The sequence below is a fragment of the Lontra canadensis genome, unplaced genomic scaffold, assembly GCF_010015895.1.
Source record: "Lontra canadensis isolate GAN:19392208 unplaced genomic scaffold, GSC_riverotter_1.0 scaffold67, whole genome shotgun sequence".
NCBI lineage: Eukaryota > Metazoa > Chordata > Mammalia > Carnivora > Mustelidae > Lontra > Lontra canadensis.
The window spans coordinates 7,913,032-7,932,691 of record NW_022631061.1 but is presented as its reverse complement, the minus strand read 5'-3'; the positions used below and the strand labels follow the sequence as shown (position 1 = coordinate 7,932,691).

Genomic DNA, 19,660 nt, shown 5'->3' with positions numbered 1-19,660 from the left:
ATTTATTTTTATTATATTATATTAAATTTAAGTTATATTATTATAACTTAAATTTATTTAACCAACCAGGTGCCCATCTTTTCTCTTCTAATAAAAGTGTTTAAAACTATAAATTTCCACTTATAAAAGTTTTTTCTTATAAGTGCTTTAGCTGCATCTCATAAATTTTGAATAAATTAGGTTTTCACTATCCTTTAGTTCCTTTAGTTCAAAATATTTTTCTCATATCCCTTGTAATTTTTTCTTTGACCACTGATTATTAAAAGTGTGTAATTTAATCTCCAAATGTTTGGAGATTTACCAGGTATTGATTTATAATTTAATTATATTATCACCTGAGCATATATTCTGGAGGATTCTGTCTTTTGATATTTTCTTAGCTTTGTTTTATGGCCCAAAGTATGGTCACTCTTGAGTATTCCATGTGCACCTGAGGAGAATATGTATTCTGCTGCTTGGGGGAATAGTGTTCTAGATATTAATTAGGTAGAATTGGTTAGTGGTGTTTTTCATATACATTCTGTATCCTTACTGATTTTTCTGAGAGTTAAAATCTTCAGTGATGACTGTAAATTGCTCTATTTTTTACTTCATTCTGTCAGTTTTTGCTTCATGTATTTTGACATTGTTAGTTGCTTGTCTTCTTTTTATTTTACTTTTTTTAAAGATTTTATTTATTTGAGAGAGAGAGAGAGAAGAAGCATAAGTTGGGGAAGGTCAGGAGGGAGTGGGAAAGGGAGCAGGAGACTCCCTTCTGAGCAGGGAGCCAGATGCAGGGCTCGGTCCCAGGACTCTGAGATCATGACCTGAGCTGAAGGCAGAGGCTTAACCTACTGAGCCACCCAGGTGCCCCAGTTGCCTCTCTTCTTAATGAATCAACCATTTATCGTTAAGAAATGATAAGCTCTAGTTATCCATGCTAATACTGCATCTTAAAATCTACATTGATATTCATATAGCTTTCTTATGAAAGCATGGTTTTTTATAACTGAAATATGTCTTTATATTTAAAGAGTGCCTCTTGTAAACAGCATCTAGTTGAATCTTATTTTCCTTTTTAATTTGCCCATCTTTTTTATTTTTTTTAAGATTTTATTTATTTATTTGACAGAGGGAGACACAGTGAGAAAGGGAACACAAGCAGGGGGAGTGGGAGAGGGAAAAGCAGGCTTCCCACTGAGCAGGGAGCCCAAAGTGGGGCTCCATCCTAGGACCCTGGGATCATGACCTGAGCCGAAGGCAGATGCTTAATGACTGAGCCACCCAGGCATCCTAATTTGCCCATTCTGACAATCTCTGCTGTCCAACTGAAGTGTTCATTTGATTTACATATAATATAAATACTATTAAGTTTGTCTTCAGGTCCATGATTTTTCTATTTGTTTTCACTAGTTCTATCTGTTTTCTTTTCCTTTTTTCCCCCCTCATTGGCTGCGTTCTTTTGGATTAGTCAAGTGTGTTTTGCTTTCCTTTTTATCTCCTCTGTTGACTTTTGAGCTAAAATTATTATTTTTAATAACTAAAATTAATAATTTAATGTTGCTCTAGGGTTATAATATGCACCCTTAACTTACCATAGCCTACCTTGATTTGACATTATGACACTTACTATACAATAGTATTTTTCTATTTACCTTCTATTTTTGTTATTGTTGTCACATATTTTACTTTTACATAAGTTATCAACCCACATTTTTATTATTTTGCTTCAAAGTCTAAGCTATTTTTCCAGTTATCTTTTGCTATGTAACAAATTGCCCTAAAACTTGGTAGCTTCAAATAACAGCCTATTCATCATATCTTACAATTTTATGATTTATCAATTTTAGTAGAACTTGATACTGTGATTCTTCTCTACATGGTGTTTACTGTGGTGTTTAGCTGGCAAATCGCCTGTCCAGAGTGCCCAGCCATCTTCATCCACACGAGTAGTCTCTTGGTGGGGGGTGGTTGAGATGTTGAGCACAGATGGGTTGCTCTCTTTCCCTGTAGTCCCAGCACCTCCCCGCATGGTCTCTCCAGCAAGCTAGACAGATGTCTTCCCTAATGGCTCAGGGTTTAATGAGACCAGTGTAGAAGTTACGTTTTCCTAAATGCTGGTCCTAGAACTGTTGTAGTCACTTTACTGGGCATCTTCTGATTAAAGCAGGCCCAGGCCAGCAGAGATTCAAGGGGAGGGGAAACAGACCCTACAAATTTATTGAAGAAGTGGTAAATAATTTTCAGTCATTTTAACCTGTAACTATTGGATTTTTTTTCTTTCAGCTCAAATTTTAGATTTATTTATTTATTTATTTATTTATTTATTTTAAATTTTATTTATTTATTTGACAGACAGAGATCACAAGTAGGCAGAGAGGCAGGCAGAGAGAGAGGAAGGGAAGCAGGCTCCCTCCTGAGCAGAGAGCCCGGTGAGGGGCTCAATCCCAGGACTCTGGGATCGTGACCTGAGCCAAAGGCAGAGGCTTTAACCCACTGAGCTATCCAGGTGCCCCTATTTATTTATTTTAGTAAAAACAGTAACTTTACAGGGTTATTTCTGAGTAGCAAAAATTCTCTTTGTGTCTTTTCTGTATTACCTTGTTTTTCCCCTCTGTATTCTCCCATTCAGGCTTGGCTGCCACAATCAGACAGGTAGAAAGTATGAGAACACTTTGTTCTTGCATCTGTGGTAGAAACCTCAGCAGCAGACATAACTGCTCCAGATCTGTCAGAAGCCTACTTTTGGGTTTTAAGATATTAATAAATTAGAAGTAGATCAGCCATACTTATTATATCTGATACCCACCACTTCTTTAGGTAAAACATACTTCATCAGGTATTATTTCCTAACAGTAAATCATGAAATAAGGTACTTTCACAAAAAAGATGACTCGGAGATTTTGACACCTGCAGACCTGCGGGGTAAGAGAGCTAAAGGATATTCCTTATGCTAAATGGAAATGATAACAAATGGAAACTTGGATGTTTAAGAAGGGCTGAATAGAATCAGAAATGATAAATATGTGAATAAATATTAGAAAACAGACATTTTCCCTCTATATTTATATAAAATGCTTCAGACTGTTGTAAGTGAAAATTACAGCATTACATTATGTGGCTGGCAATACAGTTGACTCTTAAACAAAACAAGGGTTAGGGGCACTGATAGCCGTGCAATCAAAAATTTGTGTATAACTTTTGACTCCCCCCAAAACTTTTAATTACTAATAGCGTACTGGTGACCAGAAGCCTTACCAATAACATGAACAGTTGATTAACACATGGTTTATATTATATATAATATATATTATATTCTGTATTCTCATAATAAAGTAAGCTAAACAAAAGAAAATATTATTAATAAAATCATAAGGAGGATAAGATACATTTAAGGTACTATCCTGTATTTACTGAAAAAAATCTGTGTATAAATGGACACATGCAGTTCAAACCCATGTTGTTCAGGGATCTACTGTTCATAAAGATGTAGTACATATGACAACTATAGCATGAAGGATGAGTTGGGTAAAGGTACTTACATGATTACAGCATTCATGTATTTTATGGGATGTCATAAAATTTTAACTCTAAATAGACTGTAAAAAGTTATATATTGTAATCCCTAGGACAACCCTAGACCAACAAAGAGACATGCAGAAGACAGCTTTGAAGCCATTAAACAAATTAAAATTGACTTTTGAAAATGATTCAAAAAGAAGACAATAAGGACGAACAGAAGAACAAAAAAGCCAAAGAAACTACAGGGGAAAAAATCACAAAACAGTAGACCATTATCCACATATAGTCAACTTATAGCACAGATTGTCAGAATGGATAAACAAACAAACAAAACAAGACCCATCTATCTGTTGTCTACTATAAATCTAAAGTCACAGTAAGGTAAATAAATAGAAAAATATATACTGTGAAATACATGTATAAGAAGACCAGACTGGTTATGTTAATACCAAATAAAGTAGACTTCAAGGCAACCAGTATTACTTGAAGTAAAGGGCAGCTTTTCGTAATGATGAAACAATCAGCTTATTAGAATGATGTAACAGTCACAAATAGTGTGTGACTATGTAATTGAAACAATAGTTCACAGCATTAAAGATAGAAATATCAGTAAGCATTATTGGAGATTTTACATCCCTCTCTCAGCAATTGATACAAGAGCGGGACACAAAAATCAGTAAGATTTAGAAGCTGTGAACACTTTTAATCACCTTGATCTAGGAGATATTTATAGAACATTGCATACAGCAACTGCAGCAGAATACACATTATTTTCAAAGGCATATGGTACATTCACTTAGATGAAGCGTATGCTGGGGGATATAATATGTTTTGATACATTTAGAAGTGTTGAATTCAGGAGTATATTTGCTGACCACAATGAAGTTAAGTTAAAAATCAGTAAGAATTAGATATAAAGGAAAATCTCAAATATTTGAAAGTTAAAAATGTACTCCTAAATAATCCATGGGTAAAAGAAAACTATCACACAAAAAAAATTAGAAAATATTGCAAACTGAATGGTGGTAGGAAGAGAATATTTCAAAATGTGCAAGATGCAGCTAAAGCAAAGCTTATGGAAAAACACTATGGCTTTAAATGCTTATATTAGAAAAGACAAAAGGTTTAAAAATCAATGACCTAAGAGTCCATTTTAAGGAGCTAGAAAAAGTAAAATAAATTAAATCCATAGTAAGAAAAAAAAAATACAGATTAGAAAGAAACCAAATTTTTTATAGATAGCATTGTTCGTGTGTGAAGTCCTAAGACACCCACAAAACAACTTCTAGAACCAAACGATTAATATAGCAAGGTTACAGGACATAATGTACAGAAATTAATTGTATTTTTATATATAAGCAACAAACAATTAGAAAATGAAAATTAGGGGCACCTGGGTGGCTCAGTTGGTTAAGTGTCTGACTCTTGGTTTTGACTCAGGTCATGATCTCAGGGTCATGAGATTGAGCCCTGCACTGGGCTCCTTGCTCAGCAGGAAGTCTGCTTGAGATTCTTTCCCCCTGCTATCCCTACTGCTCCTCCCCCCACTTGCATTCTCTCTCTCTCTCTCAAATAAATAAATAAATAAAATATTTTAAAAAATTAAAATTAAAAATAATTACATTTATAAAAGAGTAAAAAAGCCTTATAATACTTAGGGGAAAACATGCAAAAGACACAAAGGATTATACATTGATCACTCAGAATATTGCCATGAGAAACTAAGGAAAGCCTAAGTCATGCATTATACCATAACTACAAATTGGAAGAATCATTATTGTTAAGATGTTAGTTCTTACCAAATTGAAATACAACTTTATTCAAATATAAATCATAATTCCAGTAGGATTTTTTTTGTAAAAATTGGTAATCTGATTAAAAACGAAAAAAAAAATGAAAAAGACCTAGAATATAAAAGGACTTAGAATAAAAGAGTCTTGAAAAAGTAAAGTAAAACTGGAAGAAACTGACTTTAAGACAATATACAGCTACAGTAACCATCATGTCACTGTCATAAAGGTTGACCAAAAGATCAATGGAATATAATATCCCAATATTGGATCCACACATTTGTGTTCATTTGATTTTCAGTAAATCACCAGAACAAACTTATTGGGAAATGAAAGTCTTTTCTATAAATGGTGTTGGAATATCTGGATATCCAAATGGAAAAACAATGAACCTTGACCCCTTACTCATACCATATAAAAATTAATTCAAGATGGAGCATAGACAGATCTATACTATAAAGCTAAAACGATAAAGCTTCTAAAACAGCAGTTTAATAGAACTTCTGCAATGTTAGGACTGTCCTGTATCTGTCATTGTCCACTGAAGTAGTTGCTAGTCATATGTAGTTGTTGGGTATTTGAAATGTGTCTATTGTAACAAAGTTAATTTTAAATTTTATTTAATTTTAGCTAGTTTATATTTATTTAACTAATGTCTATATTTGTCTGTATAAACCAGTTTAATGGACTGTATTGGACAGGAAAGTTCTAGAAGAAAGTGTAGGAAAATATCTTCACAAGCTGAGGGGGGCAGCTGTTCCTTAAACATAGAAAGCAATAATGATAAAAGAAAGAGTAGATAGATGAATTAGACTCATCAAAATATAAAACTTTTGCTATCTAAACACACTACTAAGAAAATAGGCAAACCATAGACTGGGAGAAAATATTTGCAAAACAAGTATGCTGACAGAATTCTGGTATTACAGAGAAAACAGAACTCCTAAAGCGCAAGACCAAAAAGATGCAATCCAGTTAAAATAGGGATAAAATACTTGAACAGACATTGCAAAAAGGGAAATATACAAGGGCCCAAATAAGCACCAAAAAAAAAAAAAAGAATGCTCAACATAATTTTTTGTCACAGAAATGCAAATTAAAGCACAAGGTACTACCATGTACTCCTTGGAAAGGCCAAAATGCTAAAATTAAAACTACTGACAATATTAAATGTTGTCAAGGTTTTGGAACAACAGGACCCCTCATACACTGATGATGGGAGTGTACAATAGTACTATTTTGGGAAGAGTTCTGCCAGTTTCTTATAGATTTAAAAAATTAAGCTATTAATTCTATTCCTACATTTGTTCCCAGAGAAATAAAAACATACATTCACAAAAGATGTACAGAATGATCTAGCAGTTTTCTATATAAATGACCAAAACCTGGAAACAGCTGAAGTGTTTATCAGTAAGAGAATGGATAATAAGCTGTGGGTATTTATATTATGGAATACTACTGCTCAATAAAAAGAAACAGACCCCTGATAACAAACAGCCACATGGACAAATCTCAAAATTATCATGCTTAGTGAAAGAAATCGTACATAGGGGCACCTAGGTGGCTCAGTGGGTTAGGGCCTCTGCCTTCTGCTCGGCTCATGATCCCAGAGTCCTGGGATCGAGCCCCACATCAGGCTCTTTGCTTGGTGGGGTGCCTGCTTCCCTTCCTCTCTCTTTGCCTGACTCTGCCTACTTGTGATCTCTGTCTGTCAAGTAAATGAATGAAATCTTTAAAAAAAAAAAAAAAAAAAGTTGTAAAAAAAATGGCACATGCTGTAAGCTTTGATTTATATGAAGTACAAAGATAAGGGAAACTCATGGGGGATGGAAAATATCAGAAACTGTTATTACCCCTTTTGAAAGATAAGATTGGGAAGGGGCATAAGGAGCTTTCTGGAGTTGTGATAATGGTAATTAGGGTTTTTGTTACATAGTTTTGTGCAGTTGTCAAAACTTACAGAATGGTACCCTGAAGACTTGTGTATTTCATGTAACTTTTATTTGAAAATAAATCTAACTAACGATATGTTTAAGACGTTAGTGCCTTAAGTTTACAATTTACTTTGGAATGCTTCAGTATAATACAATGGATTGCTATGTGGCCAGTGGAATGAGTCATACATGACAAAGCAAGGACAATCTGGGTTCATTATAGATTCTAGGTAGGTGCAATACATACATGTTCTCTACACAAATTCTTCTTTCAATTTTTAAGAATTAAAATCCTAAATTCTTTCAGTCTTTCTGTGTGTTTGAACATTTTCCTAATGAACATTGGAAAAAATATCTACTATGATTTTTTTAGTAAAAAAGTGACTTGCAACCAGCACAAATATTTGGGAAATATAAAAAATAAAAGGAAATAATAATATTTTCCATAACCCAGCCATCCAGAAATAACTATTACTTGATGGTATCACTTTCAAGTCTTTTTCTATGCTTTATTTTTACTTTATTTAATGTCTATGTTCATATTTTATATACTGCCTTATATTTTATGCTTGTATCCTATAAAATATTCTGTTTTTCCCCTAATAAGACTTACAGTTTTTCATTTCCACTGCCAGATAATATTCAACTGTTAGTATACTACAGCTTACCTATGTATCCTTCTATTTTGTGTGTTTATGTTGTTTTTTTCTATCTTACTAATATACTGCTATGATGGATATCATTTTGCACATTTTGCAAAAAGTTTATTCTGTGCTTTAGGTCCTTATAAGTGCAAGTACCATGTCAAAGGGTATGAAAATTTCAAAGCCCTTCATACACATTGTCAAATTGTTGCCATTTTTCCTAGACTAGTCCCTGAGACACCTCTGTAGAACCCTCAAAGCTGCTCAAAGCCCAATTAAAACACCACTGACCTAGAATATTTGAGTTATTCACAGGCTATGTATCAAATTGAATTTTTTCCCCTTATGGTAGCTGATCAGGTTTATTTATTTATTTATTATAATTTTTAATTTTTTTATTAACATATAATGTATTATTAGCCTCAGGGGTACAGGTCTGTGAATTGCCAGGTTTACACAATCAAATTGAAATTTTTTTAGATTAGTTTTTTTTAGAGAGACAGAGAGAGCATGTGCACACCCATGCAAATGGGAGAGGTAGAGGAAGAGAGAGGACCCCTAGCAGACTCCCTGTGGAGCATGGAGCCCAATGCAGAGCTGGTCCCACAACCCTGAGACCATGACCCCAATTGAAATCAAGAATTGGATGCTTAACTGACTGAGCTACCCAGGTTCCCCAAATTGGGTTTTTTAAAAGGATTGATTGATTGCCATTTTGAAGTTCAGAAGTTTTAGTGACTTGCCAAAAATTCCCGCTGGTTATTGACAGAGCCACCACTTGACCCTGTATATGTCAGGGTGCAATTTAGAAAAAAACAGGTATTAATAATGTTGGTTAAGTGAACACATCTTTGGTTAAGTGATCTACCGAAGTCTTAGATCAAAGCCTTAGATTTACATTTTCAGTGCATTTCCCTTCAGAACTATGAAAGACTTAGTTTATCAGGCGGATACCAGCCTGAATGATGTTCTCATTTGCATACTGGTTTATTTGTTCCTTTCCTACTTACCTCATGTGAAGAAAGCAGCTTTCTGATTTTTCTTTGGCTCAGAACACAGAATTACATGTAATGCACATGCAATTACAAGATGCTAGTTGATCTGCTGTTGGGAATGTGGTCCAGGTCACAGTGACATGAGTATCTCCAGACTTGTCTTTGTCCGCTAGGCTTCTAGTGTGAATCACAAAAGCACTGATGCAGAGCATGCCACTCCCTCCTCTGCAGGAGGGTGCCCTGCACCGGGTCATCCCACACAGTGCAGCAGGCCTGGGGCAAGGGAACGGGGGCGACCGTCAGCACAGACACGGTACTTGGCAGCAGTGCAGGCAGATGCCCCAGGAAGCTGTGGTTCCAGGGGCCCCAGAGGCTGCTGTCTTATGGGGACACAGCCTTTCTGTGAAACAGAGACTAGATGGGGAGGGAGGCAGTTCCTCTGTAAACACACCCAGGAGGAAGGCTTGTTTATCCTTGTGTACAAGGTAGAAAATGAGACTGATTTTTCCTTATTTACTACAATTCTCTGCTCAGAGAACGAATCAAGTATTGCTGTGAGCAGCTGCGTACTCTGTTGCCGTATGTAAAGGGAAGAAAGAATGACTCGGCTTCGATTCTTGAGGCAACAGTTGATTATGTGAAGTACATCCGGGAGAAAATCCCCCCAGCCATTATGGGCCAGGTATTTGACTCCAAGCCCTTGAATTTTATCCTCACACACAGTGCTTTAAAGCCACAGTTTTATTTCTTATAATTGGAAATGTATATGTGTTTGTGTATATGAAAAAATACCTGTGTCTAAATAGATCGCGCACTTTCTTTCCCTCTCAGATTACGGACATACTTCAGAGCAATAGGAGGTTTTGTAAGAAGCAGCAGATGTCCATCCAGCTATCCCTTCCAGGCACGATCACGGCACAAAGGTACAATGAGGGCTCTTGTGAATTGGAAGTTGGCTTGTTAGTTTCCTCAGATGCGAACATTAGAAGTATTGTACACAGGCACTGAACCCCCCCTCCCATAACGAAAACTCAAGTATTTATTATGAATCCGTGAACTCGGGGCTCCTGGGTGGCTCAATCAGTTAAACGTCCAACTCTTGATTTCAGCTCAGGTCATCATCTCAGGGTTATGAGATCAAGCCCAGTGTGGGACCCCATGCTGGGCGTGGAATGTGCTTAAGATTCTTTCCCTCTCCCTCTGCCCTTCTTCCACTGCCCAGGTACCTCCCCACATGTCTGCACTCTGTCTCTCAAGAAAAAAAAAAAAAAAAAATCAGTGAACTTTTCCCATTGCCGTTGTGTGTCATTTAGTCACAATGATAAAATATGTAATATTCTCAGTCCCATGATCCTTTCATCATTTGACTCACTCTTATTTCTTTTCTTGTTAATTCTCAAGATCTTAAAATAAGGCTTTATCAGTAGTGATGGTCATGCCTGGCAGACGGACAGAGGCAGGATGCATTCTAGCATTCCTGTCATAGGAGGTCATGGGCCCTGAAGCCGTCTGGACCTAGTTCAGTTGGGAGGTTTTTTTTGTTTTTTTTTAAGATTTTTTTTTTTTAATTTATTTGTCAGAGAGAGAGGGAGAGAGAGCGAGCACAGGCAGACAGAATGGCAGGCAGAGGCAGAGAGAGAAGCAGGCTCTCCGCCGAGCAAGGGGCCTGATGTGGGACTCGATCCCAGGACGCTGGGATCATGACCTGAGCCGAAGGCAGCTGCTTAACCAACTGAGCCACCCAGGCGTCCCCAGTTGGGAGTTTTTAAAGAATTTGCTAGTACAAAATGTGACATGCCAAATGAATGCTTTCTTATATTAATTTATTAGAATATATAAACAAACGAAAACTGTAAAGCAAATCATTCCTCCACATCCTAAACTATCATCATGTACCTGTCCAACCATTTGTTCTTATGCCAAAATTATTCATAGTGTAGGCTCTGTGTTATTTAGAACACGAATGATAGAACAATTGAACTCAGCAGTGTTCATGTAGTCTTCCTTGAGAATTGTGTAAGGTGTTTTTTGGCTTTTTTTTCCTGTCCTTTTAAGGGAAAATGGTGTGTTGACAAGCACTTATTCACCTGTGAGAGGGATCAGATTCCTGACTAATAAGTGCTTGAATGTGTACTCTGTTCCTGCCTCAGGGAGCTCCTTGGATGAAACTATGAGAGGTGAGCTCCCCCTGAAACCCCTGTGGTTGTAGTATCCTTGGCTTATGTGGTGTCCTGGGCACCCTTGCACACCTCTGCATTCATTGCTGTAGCCAGGGAAAGGAGTGTCACTAGACGATTACACCATGAGTCCTTCTGGTATACCTGCTTGAAGTACAAAAGATAGCCACAGGCATTTTTATGGTGTTATTTCAGAAATAGGACTTAAAATTGACCATCATTCCCAGAAAGCTCATCTTCTTTTTATTGGGGAATAATTGACATATAACATTATATTAGCTTCAGGTATACAACATGATTTGTTATGTATACACCTTGCGAAATGATCACCACAGTAAGTCAGCTTAACATCTGTCAACAAGATTTCAATATTTTTTCTTATAACTTTTAATATCTAGTCTCTTAGCAAATATGCAGCATAACATTATTAATTATAATCACCATGCTGTACACCCTATCACCATGACTGTTGTATTCTGTAACTGGAAGTTTTATACCTTTTGACTGGTTTCCGCCATTTCATCCAGCCCCCCAGCCACCAGTCTGTTCTCTGTATCTATGAGCTCAATATTTATATGTTTGTTTGTTTTTTGAGATTCTATATATAAATGAGATACAGTATTTGTCTTTCTCTGTCTGACTGATTTCACAAAGCATAATGCCCTCAAGGTCCACTTATATTATCATAAATGGCAAGATTTCATTCTTTTTTATGTGCATGTATTTATATATCTATATCTATCATATTTTCTTTATCCATTTATCCACCAATGGATACTTAGGTTGTTTCTGGCTCTTGTTAGTAATGCTGCAATGAACATAGAGATGCCTATATCTTTTTGAGTTAGTATTTTCATTTTCTTTGGATAAATACCCAGAGATAGGATTATTGGATCATATAGTAGCATTATTTTAATTTTTTTGAGGAACCTCCATACTGTTTTCCATAGTTGCTGTATCAATTTACATTCCCACCAAGAGGCACAAGTACGTGTCCTCCCCAACACTGATTATTTCTTCTCTTTTTGATGATAGCCATTCTAATGGGTGTGAGGTAATATCTTGTGGTTTTGATTTATTATTTCTCTGGTGATTAATGATGTTGGGCATCTTTTCACGTACCCATTGGCCATTTGTATGTCTTCTTAGGAAAAATGCCCATTTCGATCCTCTGCCCATGTTTGAATCAGTTTGTTTCTTTGCTATTGACTTATAGTAGTTCTTCATATATTTTGGATATTAACCCCTTTTCATATATATGACTTGCCAATATCATTTCCAAGACTAACATCAAGGAGCTTACCCACTATTTTTTTCTAGGAGTTTTATGGTTTCAGGTTTTATGTTTAAGTCCTTAATGTATTTTAATTAATTTTTGTGTGTGGTATAAGATAGGCATCCAGTTTCCTTCTTTTGCATGTGACTGTCCAGTAAAAAGCTCGTCTTTCTGATAGATGAGAAGCACATTGGTGACTTTACTACATGAATAGAATCTAAAGGAAAGGGAAGTACTCACACTAATTGAGTACTAACTATGTACTGAGCATTTAACATATCAACCTTTTTCCTCCTTCACATCTTTGCTTAAATTGCTTAAATGTCACCTTCTCAGTGAGTCTCAACTGCTCAATCAAAACTGCGTACTTTCCAGCATCATATAACGCATGCGACTGATTATCCACTTTCGCTACTATATTTTTTTCATAGCACTTATTTCCTGCTAATATTCTTTATTTGGATTTGTTCTCGTAGCCTGTCTTCTCCCTAAGAAGAGATATCAACTCCATGAAGGCAGGGAATTGTTTTTGCTTCTTTTGTTCATTGCTGTATTTCTTTCTTTTTTTTTTTTTTAATTTTTATCTATTTATTTGACAGAGAGAGAGATCACAAGTAGGCAGAGAGGTAGGGAGAGGGAGAAGCAGGCTCCCCACTGAGCAGAGAGACTGATGTGGGGCTCGATCCCAGGATCCTGAGATCATGACCTGATCTTAACCCACTGAGCCACCCAGGCACCCATTTTGCTGTATTTCTAGTACCTAGAACACTGACCAGCCTGCAGCTGGTACTCAAGAAACCTTCATCAGATGAGTATTTCTTCTGAAACAAATATTTACCCACTGTGAGGCATTTTGTTATTTGGGTTATAAAGTCTAGGCATGCCCATGTACTTGTAGAAATAAGATGGAAAAAAGCAGAGCCGGAGTAAAAGAACACAGCTACCAGTTTGTGACTTTTCTATTCCTGACGGTTACTTTTCAGAAACCAGCAAGGCACTGAGATCCTAACCTTCATGTTGGATGCTAGATGACAGGACACCGTGACCTATCTTTTCAGTGCCCAAGTCTGAGGTCACTCTTTTGCGGACTTCCTTGAAGGGATTCTTCTCACTTGCCTCAGCACCTTCCATAGAGTATGAAAAGGATGTCCTTTTCATACTCTACCTGGGAAACTCCCTGTTCATCCCTTAGTTCTCAGCTCAAGTGTACCTGCTTGAAAGGTGGAGGCACAAGGACAAACAAGATGCATTTTTGTTCTTATGGAGCTGGCACATTGGTAACAGAGAGAGTCACAAAAGCACAATATGATTCCTATAGTATTTGAAATAATGTGGTAGAGGGCACGACATGTAGACATAGTAAACGCCACAGGAACAAGTGATGTTACTAGGAATGGTGACTAAAAAGGAGAAAGAGGCCAAAAATAGAACATAGTTCTCCTTGTTCTAAAAATCAGATAGGGGGCCCCTGGTGGCTCAGTCCTTAAGTGGCTGCCTTCAGCTCAGGTCATGATCCCAGGGTCCTGGCATCAAGTCCCGAATTGGGCTGCCTGCTCAGCAGGAAACTTGCTTCTCCCTCTCCCACTCCCCATGCTGTGTTCCCTCTCTCACTGTGTCTCTCTCTGTCAAATAAATAAATAAAATCTTTAAAAAAAAATAAAAATCAGATAAGATTCAGGGTGTTTTATTAGTCTATTTAGACCCTTCTGACTTGGGGCAGAGTGGAGAAGAAGCAAAAAATGTTAGCCATGAGGCATGGTTAATCTACTTCAAGTATTTGTGGCTGAATATCACCCAGAATGATCAAATCAGCACAGATTAAATCAGAAAAAGGCCAGGCCACAGGCATATGTCTGTCAGTGTTACTTCTTGGACGTGCAATGCTTACATCTGTGTTCTCACTATTTATATTCTGCAGAAAGTCTGAAACACTGTTTTCCCGGTGGTAGGTTCTGGCCTCTCTGTGCCCCAGCATCTCTTGGTTTTCATCACCTAAAGCAGCTGCTCCTGGGAAGAGACACAGATACTAGGATCATAGACTTGTTCAGGCTGGGGAAGACCTCGAAAGTCATTGAGTCAGACTCCCCCCACCCCATTTTAATTTTACTTATATACAGTTTTCCATTTGGAAAGCATTATTAGTCCTTCACGAGCCCAGCTAAAATAATCACTGTTCATTTTTAATGTATTCCCTTCAAGTCTTTTTCTATGTATATTTTTCTACAGTCGTACTCATATTGGACACCCAATTTTGTTGCCTTCTTTTACTTAACACTGTGTCATATAGGGGTGCCTGGGTGGCTCGCTGGGTTAAAACTTCTGCCTTCAGCTCATGTCATGATCTTAGGGTCCTGGAGCCCCACATCGGGCTCTCTGCTCCGTGGGAACCTGCTTCCTCTTCTCTCTCTCTGCCTGCCTCTCTGCCTACTTGTGATCTCTATCTGTCAAATAAATAAATAAAATCTAACAAAAAAAATTGTTAAAAAAAAACACTGTGTCATATATACTTTAATTTTTTCTTATACAGCCCTTACCACCATTTTAATGGTTTTAATGTTTTATCAAATAATTTCTAAAAAAATCTCAGCCACCCTCCAATTGCTACATTTAGTATTTGTAATTTTATGGGGAGAGTGATTCTACATATACTATGAAAGGAAATATTTCCCCTTACACAGATTTTTTTTCTAATTTTGGACTTTTTCTTGGGCTGGATTCCAGGACATGTGTAATGAATGAGTTCAAGAATGTGAGCTCATTTGTAGCTCATAATGCAGTTTGCCAACTTGTTTTTGAAAGAGCACTGGAACTGTTGAGATCAGTTAAGTCCTCCAATATCACTGTCACCAGCTAGGTCAGTAAATTGAAGGCCGGATAAGTGACATGAACACCGCAGGTCACCAGGTGTCTGCTCACATCTGGCTTTGTAACACAGAAGCACTAGCACCCAGCTCAGTGTTTAGACTTTACTAGGCTACCTTTACCTGTCCTTTCTATACATCTCTGTCCATATTTGCTGAAATGACCTTTCACAAACATTCTAGATACATTTGTATGCAAAGTGGACATAAAATTTCTTTACTTTCATTATTATCAATGTCCGATAGAAAATAAACAGGTATTCCCAATGTTGCTTCAGATTACATTGCTAACATTCAGGATATATTTTAAAATCTTTTTCTGCCTTCTAGTTACTATGCAGAATATAGACATAGAATTATACAACCCACTTCATTGATAGAAAATCGACCAAACTTTGTTACTGAATAGAGTTCTACTTTGGAACATTCTTCCTTGCTTCGTAGGGATGATAGGGATGGTCATGATTTTGATTATGATGAAAGCCACACCCACACAGAGGTACGTGCGTACACACCCACACACAGGCACAGAGATCTCATGCTCCTTGAAAGTCTGTCTTCTGATGACACACTAATGCTGATTTATAGTATGTGTTTTGTGCTAACTGCTACTACTAAAAATTTCACTGTGTTTTTCCATCAACATTGGCGTGTAAGAGTAGTGTAAGTTTGTAACATGAGGAAATGAAATAGAAGACAATTTATTTCAAATACAGTAATTCCAAGTTACAGAGTTTTGAACACTGATGGATATTTGTTTTCTTTTTTATTAAAGGTCAGTCCAGCTCCACTTCAGAGAATGCAATTGGTGATGTGTATAAAACTCGAATTCCCAGCAAAGCCCTCTCCCTTAATTCCTTCCATGCTGTCAGATACTATTCTAAAGTCATCCCTTCCTATGATGCAGCTGCTGTAACAAATCAGAACATTTCAGTTCATTTTCCATCAGCTGTGCCCAGAGTCTCCAAGTTTCTTCCTCAGCATTGCAATGCTGTGCTGGGCCAGACGTGCACCACACATCCCAACTGTCTGGTAAGTCCACTGGGGTCTTCGGGCAGATTGGATTCTTTCATTCCAGTCATCAGGAGCCCCTGGCTTGCACTGTGTTGTTCACACTCTGCCCAGAAGTCTTAGACCAGGACCAGGTGTGCTTCATCCCGGCTCTCATTCCCAGGCTGCAGGGCTGGTGTCTAGATATCCAGAATCCGTGCATCTGGATGGGGCACTGCTGGTGTGAATTTAGGTGCCCAGATGGGACCTGATTTCCTCTAGAGCCCTTGCCTTTAACCCCTCTTCTTCTAGGATATCACATCTCATTCAGCCTCACCTGCCTCCCCCTCACCTGCCCCCCACCCCCCACTGCTGTTTTATCTCTTCATCTGGCAGCAGTCAGGCCCAGTGAAAATCTGATCTTCCAACACCCACTGGTCTGATTTCAGATCTCCTACCACAGATATTTATGGAGCATCCCCTCTGTTCTAGCATTGTACTAAGCACCAAGAATGAAGTGGATACATAGGTGGGATCCCTGCCTTAGTGTCACAGGGAAGTAGATGTAGAAGCTAGTCATCGTGATCTGCACTGGGGCATGTAGGAGGAGCACCCTAGCACATATATAATATAATCTAGAAGAAATACTATCTCAGCCAAGATCCAAAGAAAAAGAATTAGCCCAGTAGAGTGGTCAGGAGTTGGGAGTGAGGAGGGCAATAGCGTTTTAGAAAGACAGATCAGTATATATAAACAGGGATGTCTTTTTTTTTTTTTAATGTTTCAAGTTTTTATTTAAATTCTAGTGAGTTATATAAGCAGTGGTATCTTTATTTTTTGGAAGAACTGTCCTGTTCTAGAAGAAGACCCAAACCAGATTGGCCCATTTTAAATGGACTTCTGATAACCTTAATAGAGTTGCTAATATTTTGCATATTGATAATAGCTGACATGCTTTGAGCACGCAATAAGAAATGTGCCAAACACCCTGTGTGCTTATGCAGATCTTCTAATGAATTCCTGATGTGACCCATTGAGGTAGGTGCTGTTATTATTTTCCATACAACATCTATAAAATGGGATAATAATGACCTTCCCAGAAAACATGAATGAGAAAAATATTTTAAAAATAATTACAAAGGAATTTTAAACTATGAGTTATCTACATATGTAATACTGTTGCTAGCGAACATCAGTATACCAACGGGAAAACCAGGGTAAATGAAAAGGAGATTGTAACTTTTTTGTTGTTGTTGTTATCGTTGACCTATACTTCTGTATGTAGTTTTTGTTGGAGAATTGTTGTAAAACAATAATTACTCTTAATAACAATAAATAGCACCTATTTTATTGTTTTTTTTCACCTGAAGTTTTCACATGGTTTTATAAATCATTTTGTATGGCTTTAAGACGTACAAACTATATTTGTGATATTATGAGTCGGAACAGGCTGAGATTCAATTAATGTGGTTTTCTTTCCCCTTTGCAGCAGCAGTTTTGGGCATATTAATAGCACATGTTTGAAATTCACACTCTAGACCACCTGTTGGGTGCAGTTTGACCATACAGGAAGAACGGAACAAAGAAAGATCTTGAAAGCTACACCCAGAGACCTAATATCAAAAGCACTGTAAGGCTTCTGATAAATGTGCTAAAAGCTTCTGCAGACAGATAGCAAAAGTGCTAACCACCCGCTTTCACTGATCTTCATATGTGCTTGGATCTCCCCAGCCAGAGCACTACAAGAACAAATGGCCTGGTGACCTAGACTTTTTTTTTTCCTCCAAAAAGATGCCACAATTTATGATCCACTTGATAAAATGAGAAGATTAGGGAGGTGCTTTGATACTCTGGCATCACCAAGTATAGATGTTGCAACCTGATTCTTATTTTTAGTATCACTGTGAATTACTGTCGCACATTTCTAGGTGGTATCTTTCTAGATTTGACATTTTAGAGAGCTCCCTTTGTTATTCACCATCCAAACTAAGATAGTTTGAGAGAAGTGTTTACCTCCTCACTTGACTCCTAATGAGTAAATTGACGTGTTTGTTTCTGTATTTCACAATTCCGTGAGTGAAATGATAGCTAATAGGTAGATTTTCCTTCCTGGATCTTCAGTTACAGCCTAACAGGCTTTTCTTTGTTTTTCATCTCTTCCTCCCTACTGACATTAGAAAAGACCGCTGAAAATAAGGGGAGAAAAATATTTGTTTTACATTTCACTGAAATGTTCTTATGCACAATTTAAGTTTTATTGTTAAAGAAAATACTCAGTTTTGACCCTGAAAATAATAATCTTTGTTTTGTTTAGTAAATATGTGTTCCCTCTTTTAGTAATACAGTGTAGGGACTTTAATTTTACTTTTTGAAAAGTAAGTAAGATTTTTGAAAAGTTTAAAAATTCCTTTAGGCATAGCCTAATTTTTATGTTAAATTGTACAACTTTTCTTTGAAGATGCCATGATGATGGAACCTGTAGATGTCTGACAACTTTATAAAGGAACTAAAAGTTTCCAACTAAGATTGTACGCTTATTATTACAAATGTGTGGTCGACCCACTTGCTTTTAGGAGTAATTGCTTTGATATCATAAAAGAACCTGTTGAGGTATTTTGGGCTCTCAAGATTACTTCCTGTGTTCACAACTGATCTTGTTACTGGGACTTGTACTTTGCATTGGGATTTCCCTAGGTGTACATGTGGATTATGAGAGACAGTCTGTGGCTGGGAACTCAGCAGAAGACTTGAAGAGTGAAAGCCGTATGTCCTGCCTCCTTGCTGCTCTTAGTCTCCCTTTCCTTTCAACATGAAGAGCAAGGCTACTAGATCCATTGTTAAAGCTCTGTTTTTTCCAGTGCTGCTTCCCATTATCCTGAACTTCATGCAAGTGTCCAAATTTGTTTCAAAATTATGTTCTCCAAAGTAAGTTCAACTCTCAGCCAAGGAGGAAGAGTTAGTTAAGCCTTAGCCTATTTAAAAAAAAAAAAAAAAAGGCAGGATTTTCCTTTTGTAGAATCAACTTGGCTGGTCATGAGACAGTTGCAGTGTTATTTTTACAATGAAAAAGGTGCAAGGAGTTTGCCTAGAAAAAGTGACAGCTTTCAGGTTTCACACCGGTGATACAGAAGACACTGTCCCTGTTTGAACATTTATTGAGCCCTTCCTGTGGTCGAGGGAAATTATTAGACTTTGTCTTGAGGAGAAGGACTTAGTTTCACTCACTTCTGTATCCTCAGTGTCAGCTGTCTTGCTGGACAGATGGATGGCTGCACAGGTGCTTAGATGTGGAGCCAAAAGGTATAAGGATCTAAGCTTGAGTAATGATTATGAGAAAGGAAAGCAAGAGACATAGTCAAGCGCTTAGGAATCCATTTGAAGTCAAGACAGGTGGGAGAATGAAAGTTGATGTTTTCATTAATAGTTTATCAGTCTGTTTACACCTATTTTCTTTCCCTCTTACTAATATATGAGTTAGGTGGTCTCCCAATG

At 37.2% G+C, this 19,660-nt stretch overlaps 1 protein-coding gene across 1 annotated transcript in view; it reads left to right on the top strand.

Annotated features, from left to right (window-relative positions):
* The window catches only part of LOC116880666 (spermatogenesis- and oogenesis-specific basic helix-loop-helix-containing protein 2-like), a 50,919-nt gene extending 32,480 nt beyond the window's left edge, over positions 1 to 18,439 (top strand). The window contains exons 7-11 of the mRNA XM_032879945.1: positions 9,399 to 9,546; positions 9,696 to 9,787; positions 10,920 to 11,041; positions 15,954 to 16,210; positions 17,658 to 18,439. Coding sequence (XP_032735836.1) covers positions 9,399 to 9,546; positions 9,696 to 9,787; positions 10,920 to 11,041; positions 15,954 to 16,210; positions 17,658 to 17,678 — 640 coding nt within the window. The 3' untranslated portion in view covers positions 17,679 to 18,439. The remainder of the gene's footprint in view (positions 1 to 9,398; positions 9,547 to 9,695; positions 9,788 to 10,919; positions 11,042 to 15,953; positions 16,211 to 17,657) is intronic.
* The last annotated feature ends 1,221 nt before the right edge of the window (positions 18,440 to 19,660 follow it).